This window comes from Varroa jacobsoni, unplaced genomic scaffold, assembly GCF_002532875.2.
Source record: "Varroa jacobsoni isolate VJ856 unplaced genomic scaffold, vjacob_1.0 scaffold_494, whole genome shotgun sequence".
Lineage (NCBI taxonomy): Eukaryota > Metazoa > Arthropoda > Arachnida > Mesostigmata > Varroidae > Varroa > Varroa jacobsoni.
In genome coordinates, this window is record NW_019213396.1 from 71,179 (window position 1) to 92,253 (window position 21,075).

The following is a 21,075-nucleotide window of genomic DNA, read 5'->3' on the forward strand; positions in this document are numbered from 1 at the left end:
CAGACAACTTAAGTGCTGCCCATATGGTTTACAACGTGAGACTTGTTTTTTCGCTCATGACACACATAGTGATATAGTAGACTTGAACCTGGGCTGCGCCTTAGGTGGACTGGTCGAGCACAGCCTGGCTTTTCCTGCTTGAGACAAGAAACCATTTCTTGTCCTCTGAGACCTTCTGCTTGTCTTTGATGGCATAATACCTTACAATTGCGCTCCCGGTAAATCATTCGAGCGATTCTTGTATGACCTTCTTGTTTCGGTCGTAGTTTGGCGCCAAAAATATTTTCCGATTGGCAATAATGAACGTTTTCAAACCGTCCGTCGAAATATCTCCTAATTTATGCCAGACACTTTGTAAGTTAAGCTGCACAGTAAAACCTTGATGCGTATTTTAAATTGTGCACGGTCCTAATTAAACAAGCATAATCTAAACGTACAAATATCAAACGTTCATGCAGAACAGGTACATTGCTATACAGAATAAGTGTAACTTCTTTTCACTGAGTCATGATATTTAGGTTAGGATGCATTTTAATACCTGTGAAAGCTGTCATGGCAATTTATCAATAATGAGATCTCTCTACCATGCACGTCCAGGTCTTCGTCTAGCTTATAACGTCCCAGATTGCAGGCTTGTTTTTTGCTCGCTACCGTCACGCTCGTATAAATCACAGATTTTCTTGTGCAGATAGGTATTCAATAAGCCATGGTCTGTTGAACTTATTACAGGTGCAGGCATCCATACAGTGTAACCTACAGCTTAATGTTTGACTGTTGATAAATGAGTCTCTTCAAACACTGAGACGTTGATGTCTCACGCGAATTCACCCATAGTCTAACCTTTGCTGTCTCTTCAGCACTACGTTCTACAGCGTAATCATATCGTACTCCCTCTTTCACTTTGTTAATGGAGCCCGTACTAGCAACTTCTATCCTAGAACCGAAAAACCCTCTAGCAATTCCCGTCGACGTCGCCTGACGTCAATTGACTTATCGACGGGTGGCTGGATGCAAAGAGTTTCGCACGCATTCTGCACGAAAAAGACTTCAATACGGACCACAGGTTGCAATGAGGCGAAATCAAATAAATCTTAAAAAGTAGAGCCGATTTTCTGTAAAACAGCACTTTACACAGTTTTCAGGCCATCATGGCGGCATGGAACTAAACAGGTTCCTGTTACGCACCCCCCAACCAACCTGTACCTCATCAAGTATCGCCTACCATAGGACGGCAACCAGCAGTGCTCTACTACCCGAAGTAGTAACAACGATAGGATAGCGTATAACAGAAGTAGAACCTATGCTAGTAACAGAGGTGATTGTAGATCGTTGTGACAACCATAGGCCAAGTCAGGCCAGTAATAAGGTATCAGCCGGCTGTCACCTGGCATCAACAGATCTTATATCGTAGTTTCTATCGCTGCGGCTGTTGGCTTGAGGCTTGCTTCAATGGTGGCCTCGACGCACCTGCTCTCGATCAGTGGTAGCTTCATCCGTAGCTTTCTAGCTGGTTTCAGTCCATATAACTAGCAGTTTTTAGAGCGGCGCGGCGAAACTAAGCACAATACTGGCACACCAGTAAATGGTGACGTCTATATGAAAGTCGTAGAATTGTAAGATGATGTAGCTGGCGTATGGCGGTAATTGGCCGCAATGGTAAGGTGGGTGCTGGTGGTGAACAGCGATTGTGTGGAAACAGGGGGCACTATAACAGCCACGAAAACCGAATGCATGCATGCCACCAGATAGTAGTTGGAGAAGATCTGGAGTTGGAGCTGGGCCGGTGAGTGGTTCAATGACTGACGACCATTCTGTCGAGCTATAATGATGACGAACATGAAGGAAAGCAGTGAAACGATGGCTTTACTGGCGACGGCGAACATCGAGAGGACCGTCATTACCTCCTTGGCTGCTGCCGTTTCCCTATCCGTTCCGTTTGAATCGCCGACCTTCATTTTCCCTCATCTTTATCTATTTGAGACGTTTTCTATGACAAGGTGCAGTTCTTGAATTTCGAATCAACCAGAAAACATCGGACCGTCGAACCCTGCGGCGCAGATCCCTCAGAGTTGAAAAAGACAACGAAAGTTTCTCAAGCGTTATCGTGCTTATCAAAATATTAAACTGGATATTTACAGCACTCTGTGCTAGTAGACAACCAGATCATTGGTAGTAGACTTCCACATGACAAACAGTCATTAATGTCTGATCGATTTATTTTGCACGTTCGAAGAAAACTGAGAATATTAAATTGGAGATTTGTAAAAGACGTAAGGGAACGTTTTTAAGGTGATGGATAACCATTAAATAAGGCGATCGAATTCACATAGATTTCTTTAGATATCTCTGATATTTTAGAAATGGGTTGATTTAACGGGTCGTATTGGGCATTAGTGAATTCACAGGTGCAACTCTATTGGAGAACAATAATATCCTCTGTTGCTGAAATGGCTCTGGTAGCAGAATTTAACCACTCTGTAAACCTTTCTTCTTTGATTTAACAACAAATTTAAATCATTACGTCCGCATAAGAATGGCTATCAGTTGTCTTTCTGAAACTATCAGACAAGTAGCACAGAGTTAGGACGTCACTGTCAATGTGTGATAAATCACATCTGCTCAATGCATACGGGTGGTAACATCTCTCCAGGTTTTATTGATTCATCTAATTTCTACAACTGAATATACAAGAGCGACTTACGAAAAAGTCGATTTATTCCAGGCGGAAAACGATCTCATAGCTTACAAGCTGTAAAGATGCTTCCCCAGTGTCTGAACTAATGGATATGCTAGTCACTGATATCAGAGTCAACAGTCGGATGCAGTTATATATAACGGGTGACGTAATATATAACGGGTGAGCAACAGGTTGGAGAGCTCAAGTAGTACAACGAAAATAATATCAGTGCCAGACCAAGGCAATACAGCATTCAATGCCGATTCTACCTTGATCGGAGTGATCTCTCTTAGGTAAACCTATAATTGATTTATGCCGCTGATTCCTAGCTTGCTGTCGTCGACATTGATACCTCACATTGACGGCAAAAATACCTCATACTCACTTTATACGAAGATGCCCATAGATGCTTCTTCAGCTTCTCGTTTTAAGGCTGACACTCGTTACAAATTTGAGAACCTCTTTTGTGCCCTTAAAACGTTCGCGAGCCAATCAAAAAGGGCACACTCTCACCGCGTCAGCCCCCATCGTGCAGTGTACACTGCTTTACTCATATCCAGTTTAACGGGCAACAAAGGGAACGGCGGTATGATTTAGCTACGGGACTGTGGTATGAAAAACTGCGGACGGATTTTCCGTGGTGACAGATTACTATCCGACATGCACCTAGGGTATTTATTAAAGATGCGACATTGTAGGTAGGATCGACGGCATAACGATAAAAACGTAAAAAGTGCGAGCACTTGGATGGCAGGTTTATTTTGTTGTTTACTATCGAACTTCGTTGAATGAACTACTAGTACTATTAATTTATTAAGTAATACTAAGCTATTAATACTTTCAGTTCCTTGTATTCCTGGCTTGTAGGTAACCGCATAAGCTACGACAAATAACATCCACGTTTCTATCTAGGGTATAAAATCTCTGGGGGAATATAACGGATTTTTGGTCGCATTAGACATTCGCAATGAAAATTTTAAGATATTTTTGTATGAGAAAAACGGCACTGAAAGAAAAGCAGAAAAGCTCCTATGTAGAGCACTTTGTTAATTACTTTCGCTTTAGCAAATTTCTGTATCAGATGTTAAACCATGACACCTATGAGATCAAAATTTCGCATCTAGCTCGTAGAGGTCGTTTTTTAAACGGTGCGCGTATTTTTTTTTGCCGTTACGTCGCGCACCCTATTGAGCGCGACCCTGAAACCCCTGACATTCAACTTTGATCCCTGACATTCTGAGCAAGAAGACCGCAGGCACGCCCATCCCGCATAGCATTAACTTTAAGCGCAGCATGTTTTTTTAATACGTGCCTCTCGATAACTTAACCATCAATCATACAACCAACCTATTTGCTACCGATACGTTCCCTCTGGAAACTCAACTTTACATAGACCAACTTCTCTTCCGCTAATATGCAGAGATCCCATATTTAACTCAATAGCTCTGGAAGTAGCTGATGTCTGTGCGAGTCTGAACTAATATATATAGCTAGTTTATGCCACCAAGTGCTGTGACTCAAACAAACGGAACTCCATCTATGAAACAACCAATATGTAAAATTACTTCAAAATAAGGAGATAACGTCTTCCATTTTAGAATATCTTTTATAGGTTGGCAAATAACGGATATGCTCAAGAAGCTACTCGACATGCTTGTGATGATAATTGAAAAGCCAGTTGAAAGGCTTTTTTCAATTGTATGAAAAAAACTGCATGTCATGCTGTGTCATAGCTGAGTATCTGGCCAAGAAAGATTTTTCAGGTCTGTCTTGAGACGAAACTGAAAGCAGCCGCGTGCAGACAGCGTAAAGGTTGTGATTCACATATAAACTTTTGATCACAAAGAAGCCTTATGTGACATCTGGGAATAAGAAGGGGTCGGCAACAGGAGCGGACTCGACCGAGAAGATTTTCCTGGCGACCTTTATATCCGCCTGCTCCATATGGCCTCGTCTGGTGGCCTAGAGGGCTGGTGGTTGATGTTGGTCGTCAGCCCTGTATTGCTTGCTACCCACTTCTCATGCTCAAGCCGACCCGGTCTGCCAGCTGGCTCGGCCAATTCGACTATGAGTCGACTGCAACCCCGTGCGGATCTCCATACAGACGGCCATGGACTTTTTGAGGCCATGCCGCTACTAGCCCAGCACAAACATCAACTGGCATCAGCAGTCCTCTAGGAGACTTGCCATCTGGATGACCGGCTACAATGAACTAGCCAGATGAACGCCATAGAAGCTGAGCTAAGCAACATAACCTGAAAGCTAGTCAGCCACGAATCCTGAAGTAACCGCTATACAACGAACAGCTGCTAGTTGTGCTGCCGCTTATGGGTGTACTAAGATCATATCAACATTTTCGAGCACACAGAGCTGAAGATATTCTAACACGACAAAGGACTAAACTCAACTGTTGGTTGATACAGGAACTTTCAGCTGTTCGAGTTGTCGGAAAGACGTCAGATAAACGCGGTAGTAGTGAACTCGTTCGCGGACGGAAGTGACCACGCGCTATCCAACCCCAGAGATCCTACAACGAAAATCGTTGACCTGATGCATGGTACGGTGGAGTAGGGAGTTCACAGATAAGAAGATAGGCCAATAGAACGAGACGTACTATATATGCTGCATCCCTTTGAGCAAAGTTCCATTGCCAAAGATCTGGAACACGCGTTCACTGTTAGGACGCGCTATTGAATACACCCGCAGGCCTGACAGGTTCCATTTCGCAGGCCTTGCTGGACGAAGCTTCTCGCGTGGCTCTCGCCTCGTGTCTGATCGCCAATCCAGAGACGAACACAAAGCCCCACCGCTGTTAGGTAGTGAGAGCGATTTAACCGAAAAGCAGCTGAAATATATTGTGCCGAAGCGGAACAGAGAAGATTAGTAGCTTGCCTGTTTCTTCCGGAAACAGGCGCAGCTGGCTGAGAAGGGCGATAAACTACGTTTTGTGTGGCAGCATACTTCTATGATCCCTCGCTTCTGTTTAGTTCAGTTCATCGCACAAATTTGCTTTAGTGGGGTTCGTCCCTCGATCGGCTGCCAGATACCCATCATTTTCCAACTTACGTATGATGCTAGAGGCTGCTGAGCTGCTAGAGGAAGATCTTAGATCAGAATTTCCAGATGCACGAGTCGTCGTGTGCCCGACAGACAACGGGCCTGCGGCAGGTTTACCAGTGGAAGTTGCTGGTTACTGTAATTGAGTTGCCGAGCGCACAAAAAAGACTATGGAGATATTTGTCGAAAGGACCCTCGGGTGGAGATTCGAAATTTCTCTCGCGCTCTTGTGTGCGTATAATAACTACAGATCTCCAAACGAAAGTAGACGAAAGCAATAAACCTCATAGAAAAAGTATTTTAATAAGAAGATATAAGGCATCTTACTAGCATACTCTCGCCCTTCCATCATTTCAGGATCTGATATTCCGCACTCTATGCCACCTAAAAAATTTACTCGATTTGTGGCATCGTCTTGCGCTCTTCCTCAACGTTAGCCTCTCGAGGTTGTTCTCAGTTAGCGTTAATACGTGATGAACGCCTATGCGTCCTAAGCTACCTTATGACATCCCGCATGTGGTTTGCATAAAAAGTAGAGGACGGGCGGCTGCGCGAACAGCCAAGAGCGAAGGGCTGCGAAAAAGTAGAATGGATGATGTTTGAGTGTGTTCCTGTGGCTATATGTAGATGTTTGAGGAGGGACATATTCGGTGTAAAAATAGAACGTTGTGCCATCGCCATATCTCCTACAAAATGGACAAAAATGCGAGGCTACTGTTGAACCGACACTCGCCGAAGATTAGTATATATAAAAATAGTAGTAGCGTTCATCGTAGAGCGAGTGTGGACAAACGAAAAACGTTCAGTTACTATTACCACGACGACGACGACGATGACGACAGCGACGGCGGGTTGATGGCATATAAGGGCCACTCCATTGAGGCCAGTGGTGGCAATGGCGGCGATCAAATATTAAAATTAAACTATATGAATAAATATACAACTGGCTGCATTGGTGTAGAGCGAGTGGCTGAAAAATGCTCGTTTCTCTCAGCCAACTAAAAGACTACGCCAATCTCTTTAATACATATATATATATATGTCTGTGTGTGTGTGTGTGTGTATTATGTTATAAACTTCTCTGTCGCACATCCGCCCCTGCTTTCGCTTTGTATCGCACAGGGATACAAGGTTCAAAGATAGCCAGAGTTCGAAACGCTTTTGGTAAGCTGTTTACGCTCTTTCACACGCAAGCGCACAGATTCGCGCACCTCACCATTCATCCCGGCCTGCAGCATCAGTAGGGGCTACGACCCCGTAGAGTAGCAATGCTTCGTCATGCTGGTCGTCGTTTTCGCTAAACAGGCAGACGGTCAGACAGACCGTTCGACTATTAAACAACCAACGACCTCTCTGCGTTAGCGACAGCGATAGAAGGCTAAATCTCCGCGCTCTTGAATGAAATGACCGCGGCTACGGTGTCCGACTGCGCGGAGAGCGCTCGTTATGTTTATTTTAAACTAGTTGGCGTTGTTGTTGTTACCGCTGTATTAGTTGCGGGCGCTTTGAGAGCAAGTCGATTCCAAAGTAGGACTTGGCGTCTTTGGCCAAAAGAAACAGGCGCCGGGAAATGACTGTCATTGTTTGTCTTCCTCACCGCCCGTTCTTTCTCTATTGACATCTACTGCTTCCATCGGGTATTTGTGCCATACTCCTTTTCCAGATCCCTCGGAACTCCTTTAGCCGGCAGCCACCCTTCGGTATGCTTGGGCAGCAGATCCACCGCTGGTGCTGTCGCGAACTGTCATGACGCTACCTTACAGGACTTCTCGTAAACTTCTGGTTATGTTGATACGACCGTGCAGATGTTAGCGACACAGCGTTCCATACCGTCTCTGCAGTTAGCAGTTGTCAATAAGACGAATTTGGCTACCACTGCCGAACTTGTTGCCGCACGGTTAACTTAATCGGTTACATTATCAGCAGCAATTTATAACAACAGTAACGCAGCTCATATAGCTGTTTATTTCCACATCGAAAATAAGTATGAAAATCGTCATGAACGAATCGCGTACTCTTGACTTAATGCGGCTGCAGCAGGACAATTGCAGCTGAGGGCAAGGCAATTTGCCACCGCTGATGTCACTCCCAGTCGCTATACAGGGGCCGATCCCCTAACAATGATGTCGAACCAACCAGGACTATCTGTTACAAACTAAGTATGTTCTTCTCTTCGACAAGCAAACTGTTCATTTAAATCTAGCACAGTGAAGGTTAACGCCAGTACGAGTGCTGAGCAGTCGCTACGATTGCCGCTTATTATTAGTACTGGTTTACGATCTCTATGGGTACTATAGCCGAATTAACCTCCGTCCTCTTTAACCATCATTTCTGTTTATGTAGATAAGTAGACATATTGGCAGTCAGAAAACGAGACCTCGATTTTGCTGAAGGTCTTCTTTGCTAACCGTTAGCGCCGCTTGGCCGTCTGTTGCTAATTCGTTGCCGTCATCCCTTCGACTTCATCTTCACCGCGCTCTGTGCTGTAGGAACCATTTCGAATAGGGTCTTCAATGTTTCTTCGCTTCGTCTTAGTTCGCATGAGGGGCGCTGAAGAACAGATGGCTGAGAAACGATGGGAACCTATGGGAACCCCCATCAGCAGCAGGAAACCCCCTGCCGGTCTAGTAAGCATGTAGAACTAGGATGTATTCAAGAGGAAAGAGCGAGGCGCAACCTTTGGCAGCCTATGACTGACTTGTCGATAACCAGACAGATCGTCGCGGAACGTCTTGCAGTCCGGCGGCCAAGGGGAGCATCAATATATGAGACGTAGTCAGCTGCTGTTCGGAGCGGCGGAAAGAGATACGGACGGAGAAGACGTGCACGCTGGCGTAGACCGCTCAACTGTATATGTGTGAATCTATATAAAACGTGATTTTGTTCTATCACCGCAGGTTGCCATGAGACGTCGAAAAATCGCGTACGATATAGCAGAATTCGTTAGAGTAGAAGACCATTTAAATACTCCACGACGACAGGCGATTTCTGTCAGATGTGAATTTTAAATGTCATCTAGCCTCATAAAGCTTGGGAAGAACTGCTTCATTGAACACTCCATCACTGGGTGCATCATTAACTCCCTGAGAAAAAAAAACAGCCAGCGTTCAGGTATCTACAGATATTTAACTATCTGCTCTGTGCCGCATCTATGGAGTTATGCACTTTGCTCGTTTTCTGACCTAATTATTGTACAAAATGCGTGTCGAGCTTCGACTGATCCGACAAGTCGTTTCTTGACTTCAAACCGGCTGGACAACAGATTTATAATACTGCATAAACCTACCTCAATACCACTCACTTAAATCACTAATCACTATGAATTATAGTTTTTTTTTTTTGTATTTTCACTTCCGTAAATACGTTCAGCATGGGATCTACGCCAGCCTGACATGGGTTCACATACACTCTACATATACGGGTACGTTCCTAACTACAGGCGACAGGTTCGGCTACTTCTAATATCCTTCCAGCTATTACTTTCTACAAGTACCTCACATTGATCCAGGTAGTAGCGTTTTACTACGCGACAACGTTTCGTCTGCAGAAACACTACAGAAAGAAACAAGGCTATCTAGGCTACGGATTTCGTTGCCATTTTCCTTGGTATCTGACAATTGAAACAAGAGTATGATTCTCGCTAGCCTTAGCGGCTAAGTATCAGTAACTTCTAACATAGTATTGTAAGAACGGTACAATATTTGGCACGCCATGTACAACACAGCCCTACTTCTCTGCAGTTCATGTTGATCGACGCCATTTCTGATTCTGACTCAGCTCGCAGAAGCTCTATCCCACGTTGTTCTGGGGTGCACTTTTTAGCGATGCTTGAGAGTGATGCTCTATGCTCTTTGGGAATATTTTCCTTTACTTAGAAATTTCGTTACTTGGAGACCAGGCTGACGATAGAGGTCGAATTCTCAGTGATATGCTAACCACCAGCGTAGGTCCTATGACATGTCGCATTCTCAGAATCGGAATGAGTACCGTCTACATAAAATCTTACACGGGAGGCTCATATGAAAATGGCGAATTATAAACGCATAGCGGCTCAATTCTCGAATGTGTAGGCTCCCTTGCCCTGCATTTGGGGATCTCCATTTTGCATCGTCTAATTGACTTCAATTACTTCCTACTTGATAATGTAGGAATCCTAATCGATAAGTTCTGTTGTTTCTACGTTATACAGTAGTTATTGCTCGCCTGTAGTTAATAATGAACTTGAAGTGATGACGACAAATAAGACAAACTGTGCAGCTAGCGTATTGAGTTCTTGTGTAACAAAAATTGACAAGTATGGCACTGTGGCAACAGGCAGCACTCCTTTGGATATTTTCCGTTTGCTCTCAGAACAATATTTCAACCACGTTGATATTATACAAGATATTACATTTTATAGTAAATTAACAGCGAGGCTTTCACCCGAACAGCGTTGTACACAAAGTGGGCGCTTTCTAAGAAGTTCCTCAAAGAGCACTAATACAAACTTAGCTATTTATCCTAGATATAGTGGCCAGTTAAGGAATTATCAGATGCGTAAGTTCTCAACTCTGATGCTAGCTCGAAGGGTCCATATGGCAAAGTATCGCGCGAATCTAGCCCACCGGCATATGGCATTTCCTGAGAACGGTTAGACCTAGGCCGATTAAAGCGGATCTGATCGTTTACTTGTTATGAGGACGACCTCGTGCGATTGCCGCAGATGCAAGGCTGCAGTTACAAACATCGTGTTATCAATAGACTCAGCAGTATGGTTACAGCAGAGCAAAACGGTAGGCTCACTATCACATCAAACCCGACGATGGCCGATACGTTGCTGCGCGACACCGTGCGCGGAACCCAGTAACAACGCCTGTGTGCGTACGATATGTATTACGAATTCGAAATTCATTCAGGATATCCGTTAGAATCGTCCAGTCATAGCCATGATTCTGATGTCGCTTTCATCGATCGTTTGCAGCCTTAGCAGGCGTCGCCACACGCATTATCGTACACAACAGCCGAAGTCACACTGAGGAAGGCAAAGGCGGGCGAAGCAATAGCCAAAGTACAGCCGAGGCACCATGGTACCTGTCAGCATCAGAGGTAACATGGTGAAAGGATGATGGCGCCCTTTGACGTGTTCCGCTCGAAGACCGAAGGCAAATACGACAAAATTTTGACAGCTCAGCTTACCCAATATTTTAGGTACTATATTTAAGCTCACCACGACCTGTATGTCAAACGAGAAAAAACCCAGCCCTTATTGAGCATTTAACGGCTGATTCTGGTCGAATACTTAATGATGCCCTTTTTCGTATAATTATCGACATCGTACAGCAAAAACATTAAACCCGGCAGAAGCTGAAGTAACGTTGAACTTGATCCTTAAGCAGCGACTGAATGCTCTGCCTGCGCTTCGCTGGATCAGCGTTACCCGTGGGTTCGCGTCAAATCTCAATTCGTCCGCAGATCCGGTCGGGAAAGCTGGATCTCGGATGTCAACGGATGAGCTATACTCAACTAGCGATATGCGAATGCTGTATCGGGTCTACCGCTCGCGCACTCTATATCTTCGTTTCTTCAGCTGACGATGTACATACACCTTCGCCATTTCCTACGAATCGCTGATTACAAGTGAATGAACCCTTGTCGGATAGAGGGAGGGGCTGTTTTGAATTGAATAAATCTGTTCTGCGACTATCCCTTTTTCCGTTCGCCGATTTTGCCTTCATTCATCAGTTTTAGGGGCTCGTAGATTGGGAGGACACAGTCACTATTTGGTAGCATGGTCCGCTGATCGGAATTGAACAAGCTCGCCGGACGTCTCCGTCACAGGAAACCACCCCCTCCTGAAAGGAGGCATTGTATCGTGGTCAGTCTTTTCGGCATCCAGTCATATGCGAACAAATGACCGGACCTCGATAGACTGCTTGTGTGTATCCCGTATAATAAATTTGAACTTAGCTACTATTGTTATTAATACTACCATCGAGCAAACCGTACGCCGTGTGTATCGTAGCCTTCGCTTACACAGACTGTCGACGTTTTATCGACGGCAATTCAAGGGATCTTATGGAGCACCTGTTGTTCTTCATAGTTTTGATTTAGGTTCAAGCCTCATTCCCTCATCTGCTCTTGACTCCCACCCCCATTCCTGACCAGGACCGTTGTTACTAATAAAGTAACAAGCGGCAGTCTCGACAATTGTACGTGTAGTAGTTCTGGCCTCTTGTCATCTGCGGGGGCAGATTGTTCTGCGGAAGCCAAAAGGTTTTCTTAAATCGTACGAGCTCTGCGGACTACTGCTTCCGACCGCTCGCCAACGCTTGTCGTCGACGAAGCTTTTCTCTCAGCTGACCTGCGACAAAAACAGGCAAAACGACACAGAGACAGGACGGCACGATCATAGCCAGTGCCACACTATAATCATCAATCGTCACATGTGGTCTTGCTAAGCCAGCTTGCTTCCGTCTCGAGTGAATCAATACATAATTACCGATAGTTCATGCATCCGCTCTGTTCTGGCTTGGACAAAATCGTGTGACACCGCAATTACTGTAATCCGACGACCCGCAGCATCCGCACATATGATCTGATGGGAAGCGAAGCTTCTTCATCATGAAATTGGTGCGAAGCATACCTGCCATATTTGATGAAAAGAACGACGAAGGTTCATTCGGCAGATGCGTATGCAGCGTGCAAGCGTGCAGACAGCTCTGTTGTCACCAGATAGGAAGACTGCAACGATTATCTAGCTCGTATGTGGCTTCATAATCAAAGTGAGCGCTATTACAAACACTGGTCAGTTCGTTCCTGCTGACGACGTACCCAAAATGGTGGCCAAATTTTCGTTCTAGACGAATCGCTATTGTTGAAATATAGAGCACTCAATATTGGTTCGACCAAGACATAGTTCGATACTTAGATGAAATGTTTATTCTTACGTTTGCAATGATGAGTTATCTCCACACAACCGCAATTTCTTTGCACAGAGCGTTTTTCAGTAAACGTGAGATCCTTTTTCACGAGAAGCTGTAGCCCCGTTAACGTACCTGAAACGTAAAATACAAGGACTCAATATATATGCGAGGAAGCGGTTCACTGATGAGGTCTAATGTATATCAACTGTGTTCGATGAAACTTGAGCACACCTACTTCACATTCGATGCGCATACGTTCCGAGTTGAGCTGGTGCAATCACCGTGAGGTCATGGACTCCAAACCGCATGAAGTAATCTGAATACATCAACACATGTTGAATTTACGCATTTAACGCGCACGTCGAATGAAATGAGAGTGGTGCATGTTGGTACCGGAAATCGGTGTGGGCCATGGCGTAGACAACGCGCGCGCAACATGTTGACTTCGGTATTATTATTATTATTATTCACGTTATTGTTTCAGAGGGAGAGAGAGATTTTAGGCGAAGGCGATATTGGAAATACGTCAACTGCAAAAGCGCTGTTCGATGTTTTGGGGCGCGACGTATTTTGCGGGCAAATTTTGGCATAATGATGCTCATTGAAAATCAGTGCGTGAACCAACGTTTGTCGCCGCAACGCCAAACATGGAAACAAGAGTCAGTCAGGCAACACGTACGACTGTTTTCGATCTGACGTTCGCTTACGGTTCGAGGATTTTCCTACGACTTTTCAATCAATGCTTAACACACGAAGTGTGTCATATAAATCGTGCAAGCTGAACACAATTATAAATGAATGTGAAATTATAAATGAAAATGAAGGTGAACGCAATTTATATAGCATGCACGTACCTCTGAATGTCTGTGTATCATTTTCGCCTAGCGTTCCTGTGAGGACGTTCGACGTTAGCCTATCACGATTAGAGGTTATGGTCTATTGAGACTATACTTTATTGAAATAGCGAACTCTGTAGCAGTTTTTCTACTAGTCCACCATGTCTCTCCGACTCGTCCGCAATGCTTAGTGCGTGCCAGCTGCTGCGCGCTAAAAGCAATTAAAGTACTTATCAATACGAGCACTTGATAGTTATCGGCAATCAGTCCTCTTGACTGTGTTGAATACATATGGCCGGCACCGTTCATAGTTGCTGAACCGTATTGGCACTACAACGAGGCGGAATAGAAATCAAGCTGGTGTTGGCAGAGAAGCCACAAACGATTAGCCGGATCTACCGAATCAGCGGACCCTCTGAGAAAAATGAACCTCTGCGATGCTTGCTTGCTTCCCACCCCCGCAGCGTGAAGGCGCCCAATGAAACGATATTTTTTTGCCGCGCGTACGCCTGACACTCGATCTGTCGGATGCTGTTTGTAGATTCGTTATATGAGTCAATTGTTCGTAAAACATCGTCGTAAGTTGGGGGTAACAGCGGCGCTTTGATGCGATATTTGTCTGCCTGAATGCATTTCATGTTTTTCTAACAGCTTTACTCACGAAGACGCCCACTACTCTACGTTTTGCTCATCTCTCGCCTTAGCCGAACGGCGGAGTAGTGATGATGATGATAATGACCACGAGACGCCGATGAGACGGTACGTAGATGAGTACTGTAGAATTCTTCCTTGGACGCACATGGACGTATGGACGTTGTATTGTAACGTAATTTTACCAATTACTTCTGCGACGCGACGTAGTGCTATGGTTGTTGGCTTTCACGCCGCTAATAAAGCAAGCAGTATTAATTATCGTACTTTAGACGTAACTTCCCGTCACTAAGATAGCCGTTTTGCTGGAAAAGGAGGTAAATTGTACCGCACACGTATATACGTATGCCGCACATTACTTTTCGTGTATCTACACGAATTAAACCCTTAGTGGACGTCTTGGTAGCGGGCACTGCTGGTAATCTTCGTCTGTTCAAGCAAAGACCAAAACTACAAGCTACACATGAGGAATGCCGGTGCCCCGTCGTTGTAGCCCGGTGAGCCTCGCTGTCGTCTATCAAAAGACCGTATTGAGCGATGCATAACAGGCACAAAACCATTGCCTCATTCATCCGTTATTGCTTGGCCATCTGACGATCGCTTCTATTAGATGGTCATCTCCTTCGGCGTCCTAACCAAGGCAAAAGGCGCAATAACGTCCGAAATAGAAGCGGTCTGCAGGCTTCCTTGCGTCGGATACGTTCATACACACGAATGCGCTGGCCGCCTAGCAAGCACATAAATCGGCCCATCATCAATATCAACGGGGGGAAAAGAAACACAGTATATCAACAACAATAATATGGTATGTAGACCTTGGCTTTGACCACAAGCTACCATAAGACGAATTAACTCAACATAGTAGATCCCATAATTCAGGAAGCGATAAACGGCACCACACACAAATGACACAACAGAGTATTCCATGATATTTTTGCGTGTCGATAAAAAACTATATAATTATTTGTTATTATAACAAAACGCTTAAAACAAAATAAACAAAAAAATCTTTTCACGTGGCGGGGCGATATACCTTGTGATAATAATATGTTATTATTATTGCTCTTGTTATTATTGTCCTAATTATGTGTTTTTTCTATTTCGCCCGCTTTCGTCCAAATAATGCTTATTTATAACGACTGTAGTCCACTTTGGCTATCGGAACGATAGACACGACAACGTCTACGTGCAGCAGCTGGGCAAATCTAGGCTCAAAATACCTGCTGACCAGAGCACGCACCAGAATTTTCAGGGCAGACTGTCTACGTTACGACTTCCGATCCAATCCAGCGGGGGTAGTGCCCGCTATTCCCGACGGATACCTCTCGGGTTTGAGTGGAACTTCAAACATTTCGTTGTAACTATCTTTTTGTGAGCAATGCGCTCACGTTTATCTAGTGTACGCATATGATGACCTCGATAATCTGTATATATAAAGCTTTTTGTATAGCAAGTAACATAGAAGGGCACGCTTTTTATCTAATCTAAGCCGTAATATATGTGTTCTCTTCATTTGATCGCACCTATGTGTCGCTGGTAGGGCTTGAATGGTCAAGCCCTGGCTTTCTCAGTCAATGACTGAAAGCCACCGCACCGACAATAATGATTAATTTTATTAGTTCTGTTGCTTTACTATTTTTACGTTGTCTTTAATGTTTTGTGCGTGACGTCTCTGTGTGCTAAAGGACTACGTTGCTGCGTTTGTGGGTGCTACAGTCATAATCGTCGCTCAAGGAACTCACAAGCAAATAGCAACGTTACGCATCACCGCGCAGTGCTGCTCCCAGAGAGACCACCTTTGTTCTGGGATAGTTGAATTACACCATCAGCATCAGCGATAGCAGAAGCACCCGTTGCCATCGCTCGCTCGTTGATTACTGATCGCCGCTAGAGCCTTTTCAGCGCCAAAGAGCGCACAGACACTCAGGCTTGTACTGACAAACACTGTTCCCAACCCAGATCAGCCAGAGCTGTTCTGTTTCCTTGTGGTTACTGACGTACGGCGCCGAGTCTGTCGAGAAGGCTGGTAGCAGCGGCAGCTAATACAGCCGTAACAGCAACATCAATACGTGTGTGTGTCTGTGTCTGACGAAAGCTACAAGAAGGCTGCACTCTCTTCGGAGCACATCCGTTCTCCTCTCCCAGCGCCCCTCCGCGGATCGACACAGAGCAAAGTGCTCACAGCCGACGGGTCACCCACCGAGCAGCAAGCGTGAAAACGAACACTCGAAAAGAGGCAGCCTTGAGAGAAGGTCCAGTGGGAAATCGTCGCAGTCTACCCTACAACAGATGATTCAGCTCTCCTCGGAGTAACGAGGTACACTTCGGTTCATGCCGTTGCTGCTACAACGATCTTGTTCAGAGACTCTCTGTGAAAGAGGGACACGAGCTCGGGAGAGCGAAGCTCGGCCGGTGCGTTCTTGCTTTAGCAGCAACAGTAGCGGTAGCTCGACTCTGCGGCACTGCAGAGGCCGGCTGGTTGGTTCTCAATTGGATCTGATTAATTGGGATGCTTGAATGCGTATTGAGAAGCAGCAGCGACTATGACATTGCGGACGGACAGTGCTCTGTTGCAGTACTCTTTGATGGATACAGAGTAATATTCGCGTGAGTCGTTCAGTTTACGTGACTTTCGTGCAGGACACGGCGCGCGGACGCCGCCTATAGTGAAATAGACCAATTCTGTGTGTTCGTGCGCGTGTGTATATGAGTTTAGCGCGACCTGCCAACGTCGTTGATCTACAGTGCGGTGCAGTGCAGTCCCGCGTGTCAGGCGTTGTCGCTGGCGTCGTCAATTGGTGTGGTGCTGATGGTGGTTCATGCCCGCACTTCTGCCAGTGCTCAGTTACTCCGTCGTGGACTGCAAATTGTAGATCATGGATGACATTCTAGTTCTTCACTCATCCGTAGATACCTTCGCATCCGCTGCCTTGCAAATAAGCTGCTACGGATGCAGCCCTCTTCGCTGGTGATTATCATCGCCTATTGACCTCTGTCCTTCTCATTTCGTAATTTTCCTTCTCCTACATTATACTAGTTTACTGCGCGTGTCTATCCAGCAGCCTAATGACGTGGTCACAGTTAAAGCAGCTAGCTATATCGTCCTGTCGGCGACGGCCATCCGACCTCAGCGGACAAAGTATGCAGTTTTCGATTGACGTGTCGATCCTGTATGCTCAGGATGGTGCGGAATGGGCAGACTATCTGCAGGAATCGGTGCAGACATTCCTGTCACCACGTATTGTCAATATAAACTGTGTCAAACTGGGCAGCGGTACCACCCTGCTGTCGCCCATCAGCCGGGCAATTCGTTCCTCCAAAGTGTTGCTGATCATCCTTAGCCAGGAGCTGCTCAACTTTGTACGCTCCGTGAACTTTGTTGAGGTGGGCAAGCTGATGGACGGTGGCAGGACGCTTGCCATGCTGTGTGGCATCCGCACGGACCAGTTAAGCGACGCATATCTTGCACAGCTGCCAGCGTCAAGCACCTGGCGACAGATGGAGGCGCGGAGCCAAGACAAACAATTCGCGTTCGAGCTCATCTCAGCCCTGTGCGAACTGCTTAGGAAAGTTGACGATAGCCAGCAAACGAGCAAACCGAAATTTAAGCTCACGCCCCGTAAAGTAATTGATGCCAACACCAAAGTATTTCTATTGTTAGAACAGGCTATGTCTGGCACGCAGAAAGTTGTCGTTACACTTGATTCGAAGGAGGTGACCATTAAAATGCGCAACCCGTTCACAGTACAGTTTGTCATGCCACACCAATATTTGACAAGTTCAAAGCTAGTGCACGTTCAGCTTATCATCGACGGAGAGTGCCAAGGGGTTCGACCCATGAAGTGCGAATCTCGGCTTGGAGAATTGAACGGCTTGCTCCAAGCGTCGATATCGCCGTTCGAAAATCTCCGTCTAACTCTTGGTCTACCGACTGTGCAGGAAGTAGATGCTGCGTTGGCCAAATCATTTATCGAGAACATGCCGAAGGAAGGTTTTCAGTTCTTAAAACCCGGCCAGATGGTTGAAGAGCGACGCAAGAGTGAATCAAGTTTGCCAACACTGCTCCATTTCGCCGCCCAGTATGGTCTCAAGGAGCTCGCATCGGTGCTATTGAAGTGCCCGGGTGCGTTGTCCTGCTGCCAGTTGCTAAATATCAACGGTCAAAGTCCGGCAACGGTGGCAACTCAAGCGGGTCACCCCGAAGTAGCATCCCTTATTGACGAGTGGATGTCATCTCAAAGTGCTCTCAATCGCTTGTCGACAGTCTCCCGCGCTGCTTCGTTATACCACAAGACTCCAGTGTCATCTGCTGAGTGCTCGCAGCGAAATTCGGCTGGTTCATCAGGTGTTCCTGGCTACGACAACTCGGAAGCGTTATCGCGAGCGCTTACCCACTGTGAGAACTTTGACGCTGCTGATGGCATTGCATCAAGCTCTGAAGCGAGTACTAGCCAAGAACAACTTCCGCGAGCCGGAAGCGCCTCTGATAGCGGTGCGCACTCGGATGCTTCCGATAATGAGAGTAACAACCGTTTAAGTCTGCCATTGACAAACCCGTTTCCCGACTATGATATGTTGCCAAAACCGTCAAGGCCCGACGCACTCAATCTACAAAAATCGATGACTCTAACAAGGGACGCGCGTTCGGCTACAGGCGGGTCGGACCAAGATGATCATGTCTATTACATGTACAATGGGACTAAGACAACAAGGAAGTCTGGGTGTCAGACCCTTACTCGGGAATATGACCTTCGTAGTTCAGTAACACCGCGTACGTGTACTTCGATGAGTACGTTACCTTCGAGTGGTGCGCAACGTTCGAGCTCCGGTATGTATTACGACATGTTACCAACGAAGCCACTTTCTGTTCGCCACTATCAAATGGACAGCAAAACCACCCAGTCTCCACCGCGCCTTAGCTCATTTAGGTCGCCAGTGTCTCCACTTTCTCCATCGTCGAAGACATCTTTAGCTGAGGTTCTGGCCGAGTATGACTTTCCCATATCACCAACATCATCGTCAATGTCATCCCCACAGAAAGTATCGGGTGGTCTTCAACTGCCAACTGTAACTCGCGCTTCATCTACCAAAATCCCATCGAGAAGCTCCAAGGGAGATTATTACGATTTTCCAAGGTTCAACTACGGAGGGATAACCAACCCAGATGCGCTACAAATCCCGGAAGTCCCCGCGCCGCCGCCTCCTGCCGAGTAGACATATCTTCGACTTTTTCTTCTGCCGCCTCCGTCGTCTACAGCCGCTCCGCACGAAGCTCCAGCTGGCACCTATATGAAGTTATATCTAGAAGTTTCGACGACAGAAAACAATCGATAAAAAACTAACATCCTGCTCATTCTAGCGGATTGCTGGACCGTTTGTTGCATCATGGGAATCGTACATACTACGATCTCATAGGGTGCTGTGTATGTCCTGTTTTCGACTCTGTACATATACGATTGTAGCATACAAGTGACAGAAAAGAAGTGGATCAGACAAGTCTCGCCAAGCACAAATCGCGTAAGCTGCGACAAGAACGAAGATAGATCTTCATTTTATTAATGTTATTAACAGTAGACCATTGCAGCAGAACATTTAACAATTAGAGATTTATTTATCGAACCTACCCTCGAGTCATCGTAGAATCCAAAGAAAGTATTTTGCAGGCCGATAGAATCATTACACGTGTCGAGTATTACAATAATAAAGCGATAGTAAAATATGGAGAACGAAGAAAACTCGTACCCATTGTTTTCGTCTTATGTAAACCTCAAATTATGCTCTATTTACTTATTCTTCATGTTGGCTAGTAATCTGTTTTTTACTTTGCGCACACAAATCAAGATAATTTCCGTTTCTTATTTTAACGTATTGGTCTTTAGCCACACAGAGATATTTGTCGATTTCTCTGCTTGCGGGTCAACGTAGCATTCCCGGCTTGACGTTACTGTAAGCGGTTGGTCCGATAGCGGAAGGCTAAAAAATGCTTAAGCCAAGGCACAGTCTATACGCTGTCGCAGTGGTGGCACCACACGTACTGATAACAAAAACTTCGACAATGCCACAAGCACTGTGCCCGTTAGTGAGGGGCCATGCGGCGCAATGGCACATTATTCAGCAGAATATTAAAAATATCTTACCCCACCGCCATGCTGGCTGTCACCCTCAGTCATATTCTACGGGTGAACGTCGTTGTCTATGAACTAGTAGTAATGCGGCCATTGAAGCTATTGTGTCCGCCTCTTGTTACTGGTACCGCCTGTTTCTAGCTGCTTGAGTTGTCATAGCGCCACAATTATTTGTCCTCAGTCATTCTGCTGTAAAAGTGAAGCCACCGCAGTAAGCAGCTTCACTATTTTATGGATGCCTCCAAATGCTGGCTTCTGATTCCACTTTGTCTGGTCCCCTCGTGTCTGTCTGTGCCGGCCATGTTGAGGGCCGCTAGTCGCCAAGCGCCAGAAGACGGACTTGCCTACGCTGCAGTGCAGAAGTGTTGTGTAGCATCTATCTGTTTGTGCTTTCCCGTTGTCTATTTGTCTGTCCAACATTCTCGTAAATGAAGAACAACAGAGAAAACGAAGTCCATTCGACCTGAGCCTAACTGAGTCGATAGCGGGAACGTCAGCTGACGCAGTAGGTTTTCCTACAAGGGGAAATGCACTTGTCTTCCCTAGATTCGACAGTTAATGGCGCCGCTGGTGAAGCTAGCACTGGCAATGGTAGTTGTCGTTCGGCTGGTTGCAACAAACAGACAGACAAATAGGCAGACAGGCAGGCAGGGCTGTAATGGCTGTAGCGGTAAGCGCTATCTTATCGTAACCGGTCACAAAGTTCCTCCCACGAACAACAACGAACCCGGAGACCAGGCACATGAACGCACACGAGGAGAGAGCTGTTCCTCTGTTTCTGGCATCGGCGTCATCGTCCTTTTAGTGCTGCTGCGTGACACAGACGC

General features: G+C 45.9%; 2 protein-coding genes across 25 annotated transcripts in view; one reads left to right on the plus strand and one right to left on the minus strand.

Annotated features, from left to right (window-relative positions):
* Positions 1-21,075, minus strand: part of LOC111260931 (uncharacterized) — a 173,582-nt gene that overhangs the window by 22,577 nt on the left and 129,930 nt on the right. For 23 of the 24 annotated variants that reach the window (XR_002680646.2, XR_002680645.2, XM_022834072.2 and 20 more), the window contains one exon: positions 12,661-12,768. The exons of the other annotated variant lie outside the window; for it this stretch is intronic. Coding sequence is in view for 21 of the 23 variants with exons in the window: in XM_022834072.2 (XP_022689807.1) it covers positions 12,661-12,768 (108 nt within the window). In the remaining 2 variants the exon portion in view is untranslated. The remainder of the gene's footprint in view (positions 1-12,660; positions 12,769-21,075) is intronic. 24 annotated transcript variants of the gene reach the window in all.
* LOC111260933 (uncharacterized) lies at positions 15,800-19,864 on the plus strand. The gene has a single exon (XM_022834080.2). It carries the CDS (start codon positions 17,190-17,192, stop codon positions 19,335-19,337), a length of 2,148 nt encoding a protein of 715 aa, XP_022689815.1. The 5' UTR covers positions 15,800-17,189; the 3' UTR covers positions 19,338-19,864.